The sequence below is a fragment of the Hoplias malabaricus genome, chromosome 7, assembly GCF_029633855.1.
Source record: "Hoplias malabaricus isolate fHopMal1 chromosome 7, fHopMal1.hap1, whole genome shotgun sequence".
Taxonomy (NCBI): Eukaryota; Metazoa; Chordata; class Actinopteri; order Characiformes; family Erythrinidae; genus Hoplias; species Hoplias malabaricus.
The window spans coordinates 38,581,264-38,599,909 of record NC_089806.1 but is presented as its reverse complement, the minus strand read 5'-3'; the positions used below and the strand labels follow the sequence as shown (position 1 = coordinate 38,599,909).

Here is an 18,646-nt window from a genome sequence, read left to right as displayed (position 1 = left end):
GCTCTGCGTGCTCTTTGTGTGTTTGCGTGTGTTTCTACGTTTGTTTGAGCTTTATTTTTGTTTCGTATGCCCAGCCCTTTGTTTGAATAGGGGTTTTAAAACATGTATTACATGTAACATAAACAAGTACTACAATTTAAAGCAATAGTTGTTGTCAGTTGTTGCAAGATGACATGATTATATTGACATCGTATATGATGACATTAGAGCTCTTGTTACATTTAACAGCTTTATTTAACTTGACTATATTGAATAATGTACTAGTTGTAAAACATTACATTACTTGGTAATGTAATGGAACTTGCATAGTAAATGCGAGGCTAGAAACCATTTTATGAAAGGGACTTATCAAATAGAGTTCAAAAAAATTAACGCTAAATATATAGCTTCAAAATCATTGTGATGCTTTACTGACCTGCACTAGGGAGAACAGAGCCTCTGTCCTCACTTCTCTGGGCACAGCACTGCAGAGACTGCACTATGTAACTTTTGGAGGGGGGTAGGGAACCACTCCCTCCCCTTTGATTTCAGGGCAGTGCTGTAAAAGTGAATAGCCCTCTGTAACTGTAGGGGGAGCTCTGGAGCAAAAAGACTAGGTTTTGCTTAGTGTTTTTTAAATTTAAAGTTATTGGTGATAGAGTTTTCACAGAACAGATTTGCATTTAACTGTCTTGTTTTCTAACAAAAAATGCTTCTTAACAGGTAGTTATATAAAAAAATAAATCTGTTGCATCTCATCTTGCAAAGACTGAAGAAAGCTTTTAAAAATGCTTTTATTACTTTTAATATACAGGGTGGGCCATTTATATGGATACACCTTATTAAAATGGGAATGGTTGGTGATATTAACTTCCTGTTTGTGGCACATTAGTATATGGGAGTGGGGGAAACTTTTCAAGATGGGTGGTGACCATGGCAGCCAACTACAGATACTGGAAGCCTGTGCTAGCATTTATCCTGCAGTGTTGCTATCAGTGTGTGAAGAGTGGGAGAAGAGGTTTGCATTAACAATCCAACACAAAGGGCAGCATTTTGAACACATTTTATAAGTGGTCAGAAACTTGTAAATAACTCATGAAACAATAAAGTTACGTTAAAACAAAGCACACAATTGTTTTTCTTGTGAAATTCCCAATAATTTTGATGTGTCACATGACCCTTTTCCCATTGAAAAAACAAAAGTTGGATCCAAAATGGCCGACTTCAAAATGGCCGCCATGGTCACCACCCATCTTGAAAAGTATTCCCCCTCCCATATACTAATGTGCCACAAACAGGAAGTTAATATCACCAACCATTCCCATTGTATAAAGGTGTATCCATATAAATGGCCCACCCTGTATATGATTAAGTCCCTATACTTGGGTTATTATGTAGGTGTCCTTCACATAGTGTTTCATAAGAATGACTATAGTTGAATGCATTTCTGTGCATTATGACTATACTGAAAATATTACTCAGCAGGAATTTACCATTTCAGCTTCTTCGTTACTTTATGAATTGCAGTGTGCATGGTTTTGCAGCAAGAGGCTGATGCACATTTCTTATTATGTTAGGATGAATAATTATTTTCTGCAATGTGTGCATGTGCAGGAACCCGTCTAAGCGAGGAGAATCGTTTGGGATCAGTCGCATTGGCAGTAAACTGAAGGGCGTATTTAGAAGCACGACTATGGAGGGAGCCATGCTGCCTGCCTACTCCATGGTGGAAGGTGAAGAGGACATGGTAAGACTCGATCACTGTCCAGATGTAATGAAGGGCCACCCCACATTGTTTAAAGGCTGAGCAGCAGTGATATGAAAATGTCAAACAAATAAATACAGTGGAATTTGAGTTCCTAACTTGTGTTTATTGATCGTCAGAAAACATGTTATTTCTCACTAATTGAAGGAATAAGGTTTAAAAGACCGTTGGTTCCCCCCCCCCCCCACAACGGTGTTGGGAAACTCTAATAGGCGTCTTGCCTGTGACGTAGACGGTGGACAACAACTCTAGAAGCTGCACTTAATTTAATGTAAAATGACGAAAAGGTGTGTTGTTTTTGGCTGCAATCATTCAATGTACAGTGGGACATCTGTGAACAAATGGCCCAAAGATCCCAAAATATCCAGAAAATGGACTAAATTTGTCAACTTTAAAAGGGCACTTTGGAAAGAACAATCCGCTCACTCCGTTATCTGTAGCTCATTTCACTGGCGCTTTTCCAACAATATGGGCATGTAAGGACACCAACGAAAGGTGTTCAAGAGCCTCTGTAACATGGAGGTAAACAGGGTAAGGACACTCACTTCGCCTGTTTTAGTTGGTGTTAGTTAACGTTAGCTTGACCTGTTAAACTCGGTGGCTCAGATTATACTCGGCTACGTAGCTGCATTACGGAGGTTTATAGTGTCGGATGAATTCGAGTTCGACTTCGATCACATTTACAAGAATAACGGTACCTCTACATTTGAGTTTAGCTTATTGCTAGGCTATTGTCATGAATAATGTTGGTTATTTAGCTAGATACTGTCATAACAGTCAGTCATAACGGTGTTTTACCGCGGCGTTGTTCAGCTGTTGTCCACCAGTGACGTCACGTTCGCGTTCAAGAATTTCCGTAGGATCTTGGGTTTTTCCGTCAATTTAATAAAATTGTCAGTTTTAAAGCAAATTAAGCTGCTATTTTCATTTTAATTCATACTTATATCTGTCAGTAACTACAGTAATGTCAAATACTCATGGAGGTCCATTAAGTGGTGCTTAGCCTTTAATTTCCAATCCAGTTCTGATACAAACTTCTGATACCAATACAGATTACGACACTGGAGCTCTTTTTGTTTTAATATCATCAACATCATCAGGCTGAAATAAACCACACATCACTTATTATTACAGCCGAAACAGCTTTTCAACATTCAGCACCGAATCTTACAGTGACCTTTCCTCCAGTCTGACTTGTCTCTCCCATCGTCCACTGCTGCCTGCGTGTGCTGAACATGCGTTTAATATCCACATCCTCCAACATGCGCCCCTTACTCACCAGGTTCCCCATCAGTCAAATCCACCCTAACCCTCCGGCCTAGAGTGAAGTGAGTCGGGCTGCCTGTGTGTGCAGTGTCTCTTAAAGCAGGCCTCCAGCACTGATCTGAGCCACCTTTCCCTTCTGCTTGAAAGTCTTCACCGAAAAATGCTTGCTACTAATGAGTAGAAACAAGTGGAGATTATTATTATTATAATTATTATAACAGCAAAAATATAAGCCACACAAATGCAGAGGTTTTTGGCTGTGTTTTTAAAAGTTCTCACATCTACGTGAGAATACAAAAATGACTCAAAAGCATTTTCCTTTGTTTTGTTTTCTGTTAAACTTCCTCTTTTCTTTTTCTCACTCTTCATTCTCTTTGAATCATCATTAGTCAAACAGCTTAGCTTTCAGAGACTTTTTCTGATGGCCCCCTAAGCACATATTGTGCAGTGAATCTGTGCTCTTTGGAGGGGCGAAGCACTAAAATCAGTATCTTAACCTCACTAATTCTCTTGTGGCTGAGTGCATTCATATCCCACAGAAATCTTTCAACAGCTAGTGGGAAGCTTTCTCAGAGTCGTAGAAGCTCTCAGTGCTGCACAGAGAGACACTATCAGTACCTTTTTTTTGTTGAATTACAGCTTATAAAGTCATAGTGTACTACTGGTTTTGTTGTTCTTATTCATTTTAATGTTAGTACGTTTGAGCTGCAAGAAAAAGGTCAGTCGATGGTTAAATAATGTACAAAAGCCTCTGATATGTTCAACAGTTTATTGGTGCGTAGACATTAAAAAAAAAAAAGTCAGGAACATCTGCATCTGCATCAAATTTGGGTTTTTGTCCACTGTGTTCTAACAGAAGACCCCAGAGAGTGTTGGAAAATAGCGCTGCAACACATATAGCCTTTTATGGCAGATAAATAATTGTGAGCCAACCAGATATAGTTATAGTAAATACTATGGTACAGTAAAGAGTGGAAAACAGCAGTGGTAGCAATTCAAGTGACATCAGACAGAAGGAATACATGAAATATCAGGCACTGGAATAGAAACTACAGAAAACATGGACGATATTATATTTGTGATTTTTCAGCTTGATGAGTAGCCCCAACTCATTTAAAAATCCAGGAATAAAGCCCTGCATCTCAGTTTGTTAAATTATGCGTTAAATAGTTGCAGCCTTACTAATGGTAACACAACAATAAGCATGTGACCATACAGTCTCCGCAGACGAGGGCTCAGTGTAACAGAATTTTATGTCATCACATTTCTGCCCTACTAGAGCTGCCCTGGTCAAACTGAAGCGCTGTTATGAGCAACAAGTGTTCAGCTGTCAACAGCCACAATGCTTACTAATGCGTTCCCAACTGAAAGAACTGTTAATTGAGGGCTTCCGCTGAGACATGGTGTCTAGACATCCTAACAAACACACTTCACCACAAAACTGACAGTCTGCCAGCAACATTTGAAAATATATCCCAGTTTTAAATCTGGTGCATATTTACAGTACAGTCCTCGTCAGTGAACTATGAGGCACAGAACAACAACAAGAAATCAATCATTCATTATTAAATCAATAAATCGATTATTCATTCATTAATATTAATTGAGGTAAAATGTTCAGTTAATCGTGATATTGGTTTGCGGTCATATCGCCAAGCACTAGTCTATAGCAGAGTGCTTAAAAACTGATACAAATCAGATACAGGTTCCAGACATGGATTTTAAAATGACTGGCCAGTATCTCACTGCTATTGCCAATGTACCTGACTGGCCAGGTGTCTTGTCATAGTGTTATATCCGCCGGCCATTGTATAACCCCTGCCCGGAACCTGGATCCATGGTCCAGATTTGAAGACTACTGGGAAAGTTTATATATATAAATACATCTTATTTTTAAGGACTTCCTTGTAATATTAGTGGTAGCTTAATAGCTTAATAAAATAATACTAAAAGTTAAATAAAATTTCTAAAAATGTGGTGTCGCAGTCACACAGCTCCAGGGACCTGGAGGTTGTGGGTTTGGGTCCCGCTCCGGGTGACTGTCTGTGAGGAGTGTGGTGTGTTCTCCCTGTGTCTGCGTGGGTTTCCTCCGGGTGACTGCCTGTGAGGAGTGTGGTGTGTTCTCTCTGTGTCTGCGTGGGTTTCCTCCGGGTGACTGTCTGTGAGGAGTGTGGTGTGTTTTCCCTGTGTTCGCATTTGTTTCCTCCCACGGTCCAATAAAAACACGTTAGTAGGTGGATTGGCGACTCAAAAGATGTTGAGTTTTTTGTTTTAAACACTGATACAAACGTCATAATTTAAAACTGGACAAGTTTCATTTAAGAGCTGCCATATTAATTACAGCCCACTGCAGTCTGTATTTTTAGAACTACAAAGGGCTACTGTTTGGAGTTGATAAAACATGAGTGTAGAAACAAGGAGGTCGTTTAGAAATAAACAACTATTTATGTTCAACCATCAACAGGTGAAATGGTGTTTGTTTATCTGTGCGCGACAGGTAGAGGAAGCTACTGTGGTACTGGAGGATGACTCTCCAGTGCCGGTGGAGGTTGTCGGCCCTCCGGGAACACAGAGGAACCTTACAGCATGGACCATCTCCATTCCATTTGTGGACTTCTATGAGGACGAAGTCAAAAAAGAACGCATCCCTGTCTTCTGCATTGATGTGGAGAGACATGACCTCCTGCATGGTGAGGACACCTGTAGATAGTAAATGTAACACATACATGACCCAGACTAAGAGCATTAGCAGCTGCTTTTTAGACAGGGAGGCTTCCCAGAGCCTTTTCAGCTCATCTTTTTACTGAACCTACATGTATTTGAGAACCATAACCATCAGTTCAAGCACTCATCTGTAATGAAATCATTGATAGTCTCTCTCTCTCTCTCTCTCTCTCTCTCTCTCTCTCTCTCTCCAGTGGGACAAGAGATGGAAAGCTGGTCGATCTACAGGAGATACCTTGAATTTTATGTCCTCGAGTCCAAACTCACAGAGTTCCATGGTACAGAATACTCTCTCTGTCTCTATCTTGTCTATTTCTTGGTTCGGTAAGGCTTCACGTCACTAACAAAAGTCGATTATAAATAACAAAGCTGTTTGACTGGTTTTTATTCCGATTTTCCATTCCACCTTAAATTATGCAGTAGTTCTGGTTCAAGACATAACTCATTTACCATTAAAAGTGGAACAGGAAATGTTAATATGATGCCTAAATCAGCTTTGTAACTAAATGTAATGCATAGACATGGATGACTGTTGTCTGTTGTTGTTCATATTCGTTGGCATCGACTGTAGGACACGTTTTTGTTATAATATAATATATTTTATCCATTTGATATCTGTGTTTTCGCTATTTTATTGCCGTGTTCTGTTTCTCTTGGGCAGGTTCATTCCCAGACGCACAGCTCCCTTCCAAAAGAATCATAGGACCAAAGAATTATGAGTTTTTAAACTCCAAGCGTGAGGAATTTGAGGAGTACCTACAGGTAGTCTACACGGTTTAACTCTATTTGATAAAAATTGAGAAAGGAGGACTCCAGTGAGGACTTAGTGTTAGTGAATCCATCACAGCTTTTTTAGACTACAAAAACAATGATGATTTTTGTACTAGTGTGTGCCAGTGTAGGCTAAGTGTGTGTGTGTTTTCTTTCCTCACCTGTTTTTTAAAGAACTTGCTGCGACATCCGGAGCTGAGTAACAGTCAACTTCTGGCGGACTTCCTCTCCCCACACAGCACAGAGACGCAATTCATTGATAAGATGCTGCCTGATGTCAATCTTGGTGCGAGAAACTCTCATATTACAACTCTCCTAACTTACACACACACACACCTGCAGGCTTATACAAAGTATGGGAAGAATGTTTGAAAGCATTTAAATATTAATCCATTCATTAATTGTCTGTAACTGTTTTTCCAGGGCAGGGTAGTGGAGCCTCCCTGGAATCACTGGGCACAAGATATTGGGATATTATTTAGATATTGAAGTGTCAAAGCAAGTAATGGTATTCTCACACAGAGAAAAGAGTTTGGTGTGTTCTCCCCGTGTCTGTGCGGGTTTCCTCCGGGTGCTTCAGTGTCCTCCCACAGTTCAAAAACACACATGTCCGTAGGTGTGAGTGAATGTGTGAGTGTGTGTTGCCCTGTGAAGGACTGGCGCCCCCTCCAGGGTGTATTCCCGCCTTATGCCCAATGATTCCAGGTAGGCTCTGGACCCACCGCGACCCTGAACTGGATAAGGGTTACAGATAATGAATGAATAACTGTAAAAGGCTGTTTAGGATCATAATGAACATGAATGGAAATTCCAGAACATTTCATATTTGAAAAGGAGTCGATCTCTGTTCTGGAAAGTGACATATCTGTAAATAGATCCTTACAGATTAAAGGTACTGTATGGAATTCTAGAGAATGACTTCTGATATTAGAACTCAGAAGCAAAACAATACACTCAGCACTTTCAGTGCTCTTTTAGAAGCTCTGCAACCCCAAATTCACCCAAGTGCATTGCCAAGCTAACACAGGGCTTGTGGATCAAACGATCTGCCCCTCCCCTTCCCCTGCCCCCTGTTGCTGATTGGTTGGACTATTTATGGTTTTGTATTTCTCTGTCTGAATCTCTTTGTGTGATTTTCTATTTACCAAATCATGGCTGAGTACAAAAACCATGTTATTTCTGTGTGTGCAAACAGACAGAAACTACAGAACCGTGGGCAACCATGCCCTGGATTTTTCAAGAAGGGCATTGGATTGAAATCCTATACACCACCTTTAATATTCAATAACATTTAGTGGTTTTCTTCACCATGAGACAAATTCTAGTTGTCCCAGAATATGTTAAATTGTGAATAAGTCGATTTATATTTTGGTATATCTGTTTCAATTATGTATATCACATTGGAAGAATAAGTTGAAGTCAGGGCTGCACATTAAAGACATTATAAACTAAAATGAATTGAAATGATCTAGAGCACAGACACAGTAAGGTCTGTGTAACATAAGGTTGGAACTCCAGTGACTCAGTGACTCATTGTGGGTGTAAAACACTTCTCTGTCGTAGCAACTCCATGCACACAATACAGTTAAGTCTGTAATTAGAGCTTAGAGAGTCTAAATCGAGTAGATCTCTCCATTCAAATTAAGTAGAGGTTATAAGCTCACAGTGTAACCAATGCTTTTTTTCTGTACCATAAAAAATCTCTCTATTGTCATGATGTCAGCATGTTGAAATAAGTGCTTATATTTGGTATTAAAACATTTGTTTCTTGTTTGTTCTTCAGGGAGGATTTTTAAGTCTGTACCAGGGAAGCTTATAAAAGAGGTAGGACTTTGTATTGTAACAGCAGATTAATGCAAGTACACTTCGTACTCTGGGCTATAACAAATGAGTTGTCAGTTCTAGCCGTGTGGTTTAAATATTAAATATTAAGTAGATATATTGACGACTACATCTATAATAACCTGCATATTATTACATTTAGCCACTACAGTATCACAGAGGAAAAAGTCTCCAGCTTTTACTTTTTTTCATATACAGGAGGTCCTCGGGTTACGTCAATCCTGAGTTACGATGTTTTTGTGGTTATGACACATCTCCCATTTACTGTATAAAGCCTTGTTTCGACTTGTGGTTTTGCGTCGTAAACGTCGTAACGTGAACTTCGTGTTTGGTATGAGCGGCGGAGGAATACACGGTTACGCAGCTCGGGACCGAGGAGGATAGGTGTGAGTATAGGATAAGTGATTACAGTATGTTATGTACGTACAGTATGTACGTATGTTCCGAATTACACCGAAAATCGGTTTACGACGCGACGTAGGAACGGATCAACGTCGTAAGTCGAGGACCCCCTGTATTTTGTAAAAGTTATTGAAGTTTTAAAATCAAGAATTCACTCTTCACGAGACCTGCGAGGCAGAATTGAATTATTGTTTTTGTGATGTCACAAAACAAATTCAGCCTATAGCAGTTTACCTATTCACATATTCATGCTGAAGTATAAGAGGTGTCTCAGCTAAGACCTCTTCATGAACAAGGCACAGTTAAGGGCAGGCAGTCAGCATTAACTCAAACTACCTGAAGTTACCTGCCCCTGTTAGTTCTACAGGAATAATTATCACGTATACATGGATCAAGGATAAATGTTATAAGTTGACCACAGGGGAAAATAAAACACAAGACAAATCATCACTGTCCAATAAATAAAAAAAACATGCATCGCCATTTTTGTAGATTTTTTGTTTACTACATCATTTGTACACACAATTTCATAATGAATGGACCAATAAAAATACTCCAAAATATTTATATTTTTTACATTGACTCCCATTGAATGTTAAGGTTTTTCTTTTGCCTGTAAAGTTGCTTTTTGGAGAGGCATGTTTTCATTTGACAGCAACAAAAATCATTTTTTGTATTTTAGTAAATATGTTTCAGGCACCAGAGATTGAGATTTAAAAAGCTATTTATCTGAGCAGTAAGTGTTTATTTGCTAAAAAACCAAACAAACAAACAACAAATAACACCCAACATTAGAATAAAACCAAATGACATTATTCCAGTGTGATCCTCTGTGTGTGAATGTGTTGGTTTAACTTTCTCCAAATCTCTCCTCGTGGAGTCCGTATTATTTGAGGTTATCATCCAGTACCTAGTTTTAGCGATAAATAAACAATGATTTTAAATAATGTGTGCTGTTGATTTAACAAATTCATGTGAAATCAAGGAGAATCTGAACAAAACATTGTTATTCAAACTTTATAGAAAAGAAATGAACTTTTTATATTTCTTATTTGTTTTATATTATATTTTTTGTATTTACTGTGATTATATATAAATTTATACAAGCACCACGCTCACTGAGAAGGCATTAGTTTAAATATATATAATTATCTTAGATGCCTAAGACTTCTGCGCAGTACTTTTTTTCCTGAGCAAAATTAAGTGGAAGGTGGTGGTTTCTTACCTGTTAAGTGTTTTTTTATTTTTTATTTATTTATTTTTTTTAAATACATTTTTTACCTATGTTTTATGTCCATGAAGAAAGGGCAGAACCTGGAGCCGTTCCTCCAGTCCTTCATCTACTCGTGTGAGTCTCCCAAACCTAAACCCAGCCGCCCTGAACTCACAATTTTCAGCCCCACCTCAGGGAACAAGAAGGTACTTTTACTAAGGCACAACACGGCCATTTTCAATGTTGTCATTTTGTATTTTCAAGCTATGTTTATCTGGTTGTAGCAGCCTAGTGTTTTTTTAGGCAGTCCCATCTAATTCAGCTAAACCACACATAGTGGTTCTGTTGTTTTAAAAAAATGTGATTTTTCCATGCCCTTTTTTAGTCTTAAAGTATGTGGAAAATAGTAAAAATAAACTTTATGGTTACACAGCCAGTAGAAGTGACCCAGATTTTGTGCTTGTTTTCTAAACCTTCAGCTTTCCAATGATCTTTACAAAAACAACGCCAGCCATCTGGACACCATGGACAAAAGGCAAAAACAGAACTGCTTCTTGGAGGTGATGGAGCTGGAGGGAGTTTATGACTACATGATGTATGTGGGTAAGTAGCCAAGTACTGACATGTTCATGACATCACTTAATGCGTCCTGGTTTATCTCAGTACTTGAAAAGCAACTCCAAAAACCTGTTTCCAATGGGATACAATGGAATATTCACACAGGTATAAACTACACCCAGGTATAGGTAAAAAATGCTGGATTCTTTACTGAAGCTGCCTGTATCAACGTGTTTTCAGACAGGACTTAAATCATGGAGGAACTATTGTAATAACTGCATTAGACCACCACCTCCTGTAAAATGAATTATGTCCAAACAGGGATTTTAATTCCTTCAGTTGGGTACATTTTAGCATTTGGGACACATGCCATTTTTCTATTCAGGAATCCCTTAAGTCTTTAAGTCTAGTCATTTTTAGCACTAATATTGTTAAATAGATGAGATCCAACATATTGTTGTGATAATGTGGATATGCCTACAGCAGCTTTTCCCAAGACTTACAGTGTTGGACTCAGATTGACCTGCAGAGTTCAGAGATGACCTTGATGTTCCACACTCCCTTCAACACAATAAAATAACACAAAATCTGGTGTTAGGCTGAGTACTTGGATCGACACGGAGAAAAGCACGAATAAGAGTGGACTCTAATAACCGAGATTGAGAAAACATTGGTTTACCAAAATCTCTCTGAGAGAAGTGTCTTCCTTTTTCCGTTTTTCTGCCGATTTAAGGGATGTATATTTTTAAAATTTGTGTGAACGTAAAAGTATAATCTCCATGGAAAAGCATTGCCAGTGGAATGAAACACCCTGGAGGAGGCCTAGGTGACCTAAGGCTCACAATGCTCAATGCCAAGGAGTGTGAAAGTATTATGTGTCTGTGAAAACTACAAATAAACACAAATGTGCAGATAAATTTGCATTCTCATTAGACGGCACTCACTGTTTTCACATACAACATTAACAAACAATGCCCTTTGACCTGTGGTGTTTAAACATTGCAAACAGCTGTATAAATAAATAATAGTTGACCTGTGTGTGTGTCTGTCAGGACGTGTGGTGTTCCGCGTGCCCGACTGGCTCCACCATGTGCTGTCTGGAGGACGGATTCTGTTTAAGAAAACTCTGGAGGCTTATATGGACCACTACCTTCAGACCAAACTGGACAGGATCCTCCAGGAGCACCGCCTCGTCTCTCTAATCACTCTCCTCAGAGGTGTGTGTGTGTGTGTACCAGGAATATAGCACACTTTGGCAAAACCTATTTAGACAACTCGCATTGTGTGGTCTTTCTTCTGGGGATCACTAGCTGGTCCCAACAATGACAAATTCTGCAGCACAACCCTTTTGGATTCTATAAACCAGGCTCCTCTTCGTCCCTCAGTTTCAGTCTATCAACACATCAGATACTTCAGTACTGACATTAAACTGACACATCTTAACTACATTTTAGTTACAGCCTGGTATTGAGAAGTGGTGGTGTACCCCGACCAAATGAAGCTTTTCTAACTTTCTAAATACCGTTAAATATCTGTCAGAGGAGACCGAGGTGAGGTGCATCACATTTCTGAAGAAAATGGTCAGCTCCCATTTCGGATCACAGCCTTTGAAGCTGAGACAGTGAGGTCACTTGTGCTCTTTGAAGTCCAGACTACAGACAGCTGAGGCATCCATTAAGTATGAACCAAAACCAATACGCTTAGTGATGGAGCCAAATGACTGTGAAATGAGTGAGGAGTGAAGATCTGTGCAGTTTTATCAAAGGCCTAATCACCGTGTCTCCGTGATCTGTGGTAGTGTGATATTAAAGAGGGCAATGTTATTGGAGTTTATATGTTTGATTTCCATTTCTGCTGGTAAGCACTTCAGAAGCATGTCTGCAGTTTCTTTATATTCTCCAATAATCATAAACAGCTGAGAGCTATTCAGAGCTAATGATTGTTTTGGTTAAGGCTTGTGCTGCTACTCTATTGTTGTTGCTGGGCTCATGATTGTTGTTCCAGGACACAGCTTAAATCACAATAAGGGCAATCCATCAAAGCTAATATTGATCTAAATTGAACATTAACATTTGTTCATAATGTGCGTAATAACATATGACTCAATATCGATTTTGCGGCATCACATTAGTATACATACACCAAAAGAGCAGCTATGTATTTATCAGAAACAAGTTGAGGTGGGGTTAGAGAAGAGCTTTTAAAAATGTCCGTAGGGGTGTGTGTGTGTGTGTGTGTGTGTGTGTTGCCCTGTGAAGGACTGGCGCCCCCTCCAGGGTGTATTCCAGGTAGGCTCTGGACCCACCGCGACCCTGAACTGGATAAGGGTTACAGATAATGAATGAATGAATAAATTAAGATATTTTTTCTATGAAGTAGTAGGTGACAGTGAGTTTGAAGAACAATGTTTTGTTCAGATTCTCCTTGATTTCACATGAATTTGTTAAATCAACAGCTCACATTATTTAAAATCATTATTTATTTATCACTAAAACTAGATACTGGATGATAACCTCAAATAATACGGACTCCACGAGAAGTGGTTTGGAGAAAGTTAAACCAACACATTCACACACGGAGGATCACACTGGAATAATGTCATTTGGTTTTATCCTAATGTTGCAAAATGTAGCAAATAAACCCTTACTGCTCAGATAAATAGCTTTTTTAATCTCATAATCTCTGGTGCCTAAATATTTTGCACAGTACTGTATATATGTGTATGATATACACACAAAATACAAATATTCTCCCACTCTTTTGTATTTTATGGTATTTATTGCATAGTATTATAAGTAGCATTAGTTGAGTCTAATATTTCTGAGCCATCTCAGATTCTTTATTCAAACACGAAGGGTTTCTTTTAGATCTCAGCTCACCTGTTCCTTTATGTCAAATATTTTCAGACGCAGTGTTCTGTGAGAACAATGAAGAGCGCTCCCCTGAGGACAAACAGAGACGAGCCAAGCAAACCTTTGAAGAGATGATGAACTATTTACCAGGTTGGCTTTTGGATTAAATATCATTCCTGTGTCATGGATTTTCAGTGGAACTAATGTGTTTTGGTTTTCTAACTAAGCCTCAGTTGGCATCGTGTTCAGTTTAAAAATGGTGCTGCTCTAATTTAATTTTCATGTTGTTTAGCCTTGTTTACTTTTCCTTACTTCACTGAGAAAATTACAGTCCAAATTAACTGCTGTTTTTCACTAAACCATGTGGGAGATGATTGAAGTCCAATTTAAGTCCCATTCAAATCCCATCTCTGTGATTTTACCAGTTATATGACAACTCATATTTGGAATAAGGTCTCTTCGATGATCTTTTTCTGGAGGAGAGAGAAAGTAAAATCAGTCGAAACAGCAAGATCCCTTGTTTAAATAAGCATCTGTAATACAGGTGTAAAGAATAAGTTTATATTATACAACAGTTTGTTCAGATCCCTGCAGTGTGATTGGCTGAATGCAGTTCTAGGAGTGCCAATATTGCACAACAATTGCACACCAACCGAAGCTCTTCTAGTATTACTCCTCCACATACACGCCTACAAACGACATCAGAGCTCACAAGATGGGGGGTCCGGCCTGCAACTTTGTATCTACCACAGTACTTCAGTGCCAACATCTGACGTTATAGCACACCTTCTGGTGTAATATTGCTTAACTATGCACAGTACACTCTTAAAAATAAAGGTGCTACAAAATGTTCTTTGACCTTTGCCATAGAAAAAACACTTTTGGTTAAAGAAACGTTTTGCTGATACAGTGGAACCTCTACGAACGAACGCCTCTACTAACGAACTTTCCAAGATACGAACCGGGCATTTGAATATTTTTTGCCTCCACCAACGAACCATGACTCCAGAAACGAACCCGAGCCTCCGCCGACCCGGCGGCTGGAAATGGCCACTGACCCCAATAGGCGAGTCTCCCAGCGCCCAGACTTGAGTGAGCTTTTAAGATTAGGAATTGTAGCTTTAGCAATTTAGCATTAGTGTAAATAGCAGACATCGAAATTCGTGCTAAGACGTATTTACGCTTCGTCTCCCCATATTCACCCACATACTCTCCATTTCCACCCCCCCCCCCCCCCCCCCCCCAACCTCCTCCCGTCATACAGCCAGTGCCTGTGTTACTCCTCCAGCCAGTCGTCACATCTTCAAGGTAGCGATGTGTAACCACTTAACACTTTATTTCTTTTTTATTACTGTTACCACTGTATTTCTTTTTTATTTTTAGTAACGCCACATGTATTTTTTTACTAATTTGAGAGTGTTGTAAACATATATCAGTGCATAAAGGGTGACTTTCGGGGTGGGGGCTGGAACACATTAATTGCTTTTCCATTATTTTAAATGGGGAAAATTTACTCGAGAAACGAACTTTTCTACTTACGAACCGGGTCACGGAACTGATCAAGTTCGTAGGTAGAGGTTCCACTTTATGTTTAAATTTGTGAAGAACCTTAAGATCGAGTGATAGATTTTTCACCAATCTTTGAAACTGACCTGGTTATTTATAGAACCAAAACTGGGTCTTCTGTGACATCACTAAAAGAATTATTTGAAGCACTTTCCAAAGTGTATCACATTTTATCATTATGAGGAGGTGTAAAACTTTTTATGCTGAACAACTCCTAACAGACTTGAATAATCCAAAAAGGACTGAACACTACCAATGAAATGGAACAATTTGTCCAGTATTTCGTTAAAATTAAGCACGTACACTTTACATTGCAGTAGATGTATACTTCAGGCATTACTTGAGGCTTAAAAGACCTTGACATAGGGGGAGTGTAAACACCAGCCAAGATCGATGAGGAATTACTGCCGTAAATAATATGACTTGTAGTTAGTGAGAAATATTTCCAAATTTGCCTTTCAGTGATTCATATTTAATGTGATGACCTTATCTTTACAGAAATGTTGCATAATGTAGCAAGTCCCGACCCATACTTCTGTTAAGTGATTCACATGGTGGAGGTCTGGTAGATGTAAATCTCCCCCAGGGACAGTCAGGTTTCAGTGAAACGAAAGGATTCACAATGTGCAAAGTCCTTGTTCATATTTTCGAGGAGTAGCAGCTCATCCATTTTGTTGGATGGAGTGGACACTCGCCAGATGAAGCTCTTTGAAACCCCCTCTGTTGAAGCTTCAAGTATGTGCTTTGTGTATTATGTCCCACTTGTGTTTTCTTCGTGAGCCCAAGAGAGCTGTTGTTCTTCCAACAAGAATCTACAAAAGAAGCTTTCAGGGTTTGGAAAAAAAGGTTAAATCCAACCAGCGTAGACTGCTTTAGATTAAGGAGTTCACATCAGGTACACAGATAGTAAATGAAAACAAAAACAAAGGATGCCCTAGATGGTGACGCACCAAGGCTGCTACAAATAGCACCATATTAGATTAACATTCTCGGACCTTAAACTCATCATTTTAACCCTTTGCGTAAATTACCAAAATGAAAAGATAAATAACGTATAACCCTTTGTTGTGTCAAAGCAACTGAACCTAATTCCTAATTGGACATGTGTTGACAACATCTGCCTTTGGTAAACACAGCTGTAACTGGATAGTAAATTCCTTTTGACATTGTACCCATCTGCTCCTTTATAGATATTGTGGGAAAATGTATAGGAGAGGAGAACAAATACGAGGGGATCCAGTTACTCTTCAACTGCATCCAGCAGCCACTCCTCAATAAACAGGTACAGGGAGAGAACAATATGAAATGATATAACTGTGTGAGGCTACTCTGATATATCTCTCTCTCTCTCTCTCTCTCTCTCTCTCTCCTTAGATGACCTATGTGCTGTTGGACATTGCTGTTCAGGAGCTATTCCCAGAGCTCCTTTCCAGCTCGGTAAACTCAGAGTTACTACTTTGAAGATTGTTTATGAATTGTTGTATTTAAAAAATAGATAAATTGTGTGGTTTTTTTTTTTTTTTTTTATTCCCACAGAAAGAGAGCCCTTCCTCTACGGGGTAATAAAGCGCTTTCAAACGCTTTCCCAGGAATCTGAACACACTCAAGGGATAGTAACATTCCAGTTTTTTCGAATTGCACTACGTAATATGAAAATAAATATATTTATTAATTATTTTCACACTGTGGGGTGCATTATTCACTTAAGAGGCCGGTTCAGGGAAAAAGAATTGATGATTAAATGCAGATTACAGTTTGGGTTTATCACTGGGAGATGTTCGGTTTGATTCTTGGTGAAGCTTTAGCCACGTGAACCCAGGAGTTCTACCAAGCACGGTTGGCGTCACTCTCTGGGTGAGTAGGATAGCCCTCATTCATCCTTCAATAAAGCTAGCCAGGATGACATGGGTGAGCACACGTAGTAGATCTGCACTCTTAGTGTTTTCCTCCACATGAATACAGTGGTGTGTGCTTGCCCTAACTCTCCAAGGCACATGGCATTGTGTGTTTGCGTCGTTATGAACCAGATTGTATTTTGACCTTGCCTCACAGTTTCTGTTACACTGACGAAGTTCAACACTGGAGCTAACGATGTTACTGAACTCGTACACTGATGTTTCTTCTCTGCCATTTTCCCCCCTTAGATGCTTCCAGTAATAATAAAATCAAGCCATTCCCTGTTTACACGCTCCCAACAGAACACAGAACATGTCTGTGAGTGATGCAGGTTTCTGTAGAAGCCATACACCAAACACAGCCAGTGCTACAGATATACTATCTAAACTGTGTATGTAAAGCAGACGGATATAAACAACAAAAACACCCCGGTGAATCAGACACTAAATATGTTTTACTTTCACTTGAGGAGACCAGATCTGGTCATGAATACCATCTGAAATATATTGGTTTTATCCTGATTTATAAAGATTTATCCAGTTTTGACAGATGTTGTTAATTATACCTTCTACAAGGAACTCCAGCCGTGTGCAAACGGGCTTTTTTTTTTAATGAAAATATGTAAACACACAAATTAATTGGGGCATGTTTACAGTAGTTGTTTGGTCCCTTTTAATGTGGACTATCTCTAAGATTCAGATTTATGACACAAATCCAATTTCTGTATATTTACCAGTTTAAATATTTATTCTGGACCACAAATGTCACGCCAACTCGACCAATAGGAATTACATGATGATTCTCCGTCCAGAGAATGAGGTGATTTATACCCGTCAATGGCCTTAGGCTCAGGCACAGCTAGTAATCTGAATCCACAATGGTGGAATAATGCTGCTATATTTACCATTATTAATATTACAGATAAAAACTGAAGACTTTCCCTTCATCCAGATAAGACTGTGATGCTCAGAGCAACTGCTGGAATCTTGTCAAGAGCAGTCTGTTTGAAAAGAGCTGGCAGCTGCTCAGGAAATGGCACTGACTGCCCTCATGTTAAAGTCGGAACATTTGCATTTCTACCTCATTTGCAATTGAAATGCAAGATGTTGGACAGAACAGATACTGTCCACACCGAACCCAGACCGTGTGTAGTAAGCTCTTTCGGTTAAAATCGCTAGCTAACATGGTTAACAGTGAAGGAATGTCACCGTGAGAAAATGTGATTGCAAACTTGCTGAGTGGTCAAACGGAAAACCAGAGTACACAATATGTTGTGTACTCGGGGACATGTTACACCCTTAAATGGTCAGTAAGAAAACAGAACAGTAAAATAAACAAGATGGAATGGGAGAAAACGCTACCCATTATTTCTTTTTTTTAAATTTTATTTTAAATATGCTTTAATCTTTCTAAATATACTCTATACACTTTATATCAATTTGCTGCTTTTTTAATAAATGCATATTCTGTGTACAATCTATATATTCTATATATACTCTAATCTTTTTTTATACTCTGCACCAATACCGTAAATAGCTAAGAGAAATACTTAAAAATGATGTATTGTATTTTTTCTAATGTTCTCTCTATACTCCAGTATCACTGCTGTGAGCAGAAAATTATCTCTTTTTTTTTTTTGTAATTTAATACATTTTAACACAGCAGCTGTACTGTATAAACATTTCACAGTGATTGGACCAATAGAATTGCTTCTAAGACTTCTGTAAAGTTACTATTTGGGATATGCATGCTTTTCTTTGGACAGCTGCAATAAATGCTATTTTCTTTCTGTTGATATCTCTGACATCAGCT

General features: G+C 38.9%; 1 protein-coding gene across 4 annotated transcripts in view; it reads left to right on the top strand.

Annotated features, from left to right (window-relative positions):
• Window positions 1-18,574, top strand: part of snx14 (sorting nexin 14) — a 34,371-nt gene extending 15,797 nt beyond the window's left edge. The window contains exons 18-32 of one of the 4 annotated variants that reach the window (XM_066676619.1): window positions 1,594-1,726; window positions 5,508-5,700; window positions 5,929-6,012; window positions 6,396-6,496; window positions 6,680-6,791; window positions 8,289-8,329; window positions 10,052-10,168; window positions 10,442-10,565; window positions 11,573-11,737; window positions 13,427-13,522; window positions 16,129-16,220; window positions 16,313-16,375; window positions 16,475-16,582; window positions 17,083-17,152; window positions 17,756-18,574. In XM_066676619.1, the coding sequence (XP_066532716.1) occupies window positions 1,594-1,726; window positions 5,508-5,700; window positions 5,929-6,012; window positions 6,396-6,496; window positions 6,680-6,791; window positions 8,289-8,329; window positions 10,052-10,168; window positions 10,442-10,565; window positions 11,573-11,737; window positions 13,427-13,522; window positions 16,129-16,220; window positions 16,313-16,375; window positions 16,475-16,501 (1,348 nt within the window). In that variant the 3' untranslated portion in view covers window positions 16,502-16,582; window positions 17,083-17,152; window positions 17,756-18,574. Of the gene's footprint in view, window positions 1-1,593; window positions 1,727-5,507; window positions 5,701-5,928; window positions 6,013-6,395; window positions 6,497-6,679; window positions 6,792-8,288; window positions 8,330-10,051; window positions 10,169-10,441; window positions 10,566-11,572; window positions 11,738-13,426; window positions 13,523-16,128; window positions 16,221-16,312; window positions 16,376-16,474; window positions 16,583-17,082; window positions 17,208-17,755 lie in introns of those variants that run through there. The other 3 variants (XM_066676620.1, XM_066676618.1, XM_066676621.1) reach the window with 3 other exon arrangements.
• The last annotated feature ends 72 nt before the right edge of the window (window positions 18,575-18,646 follow it).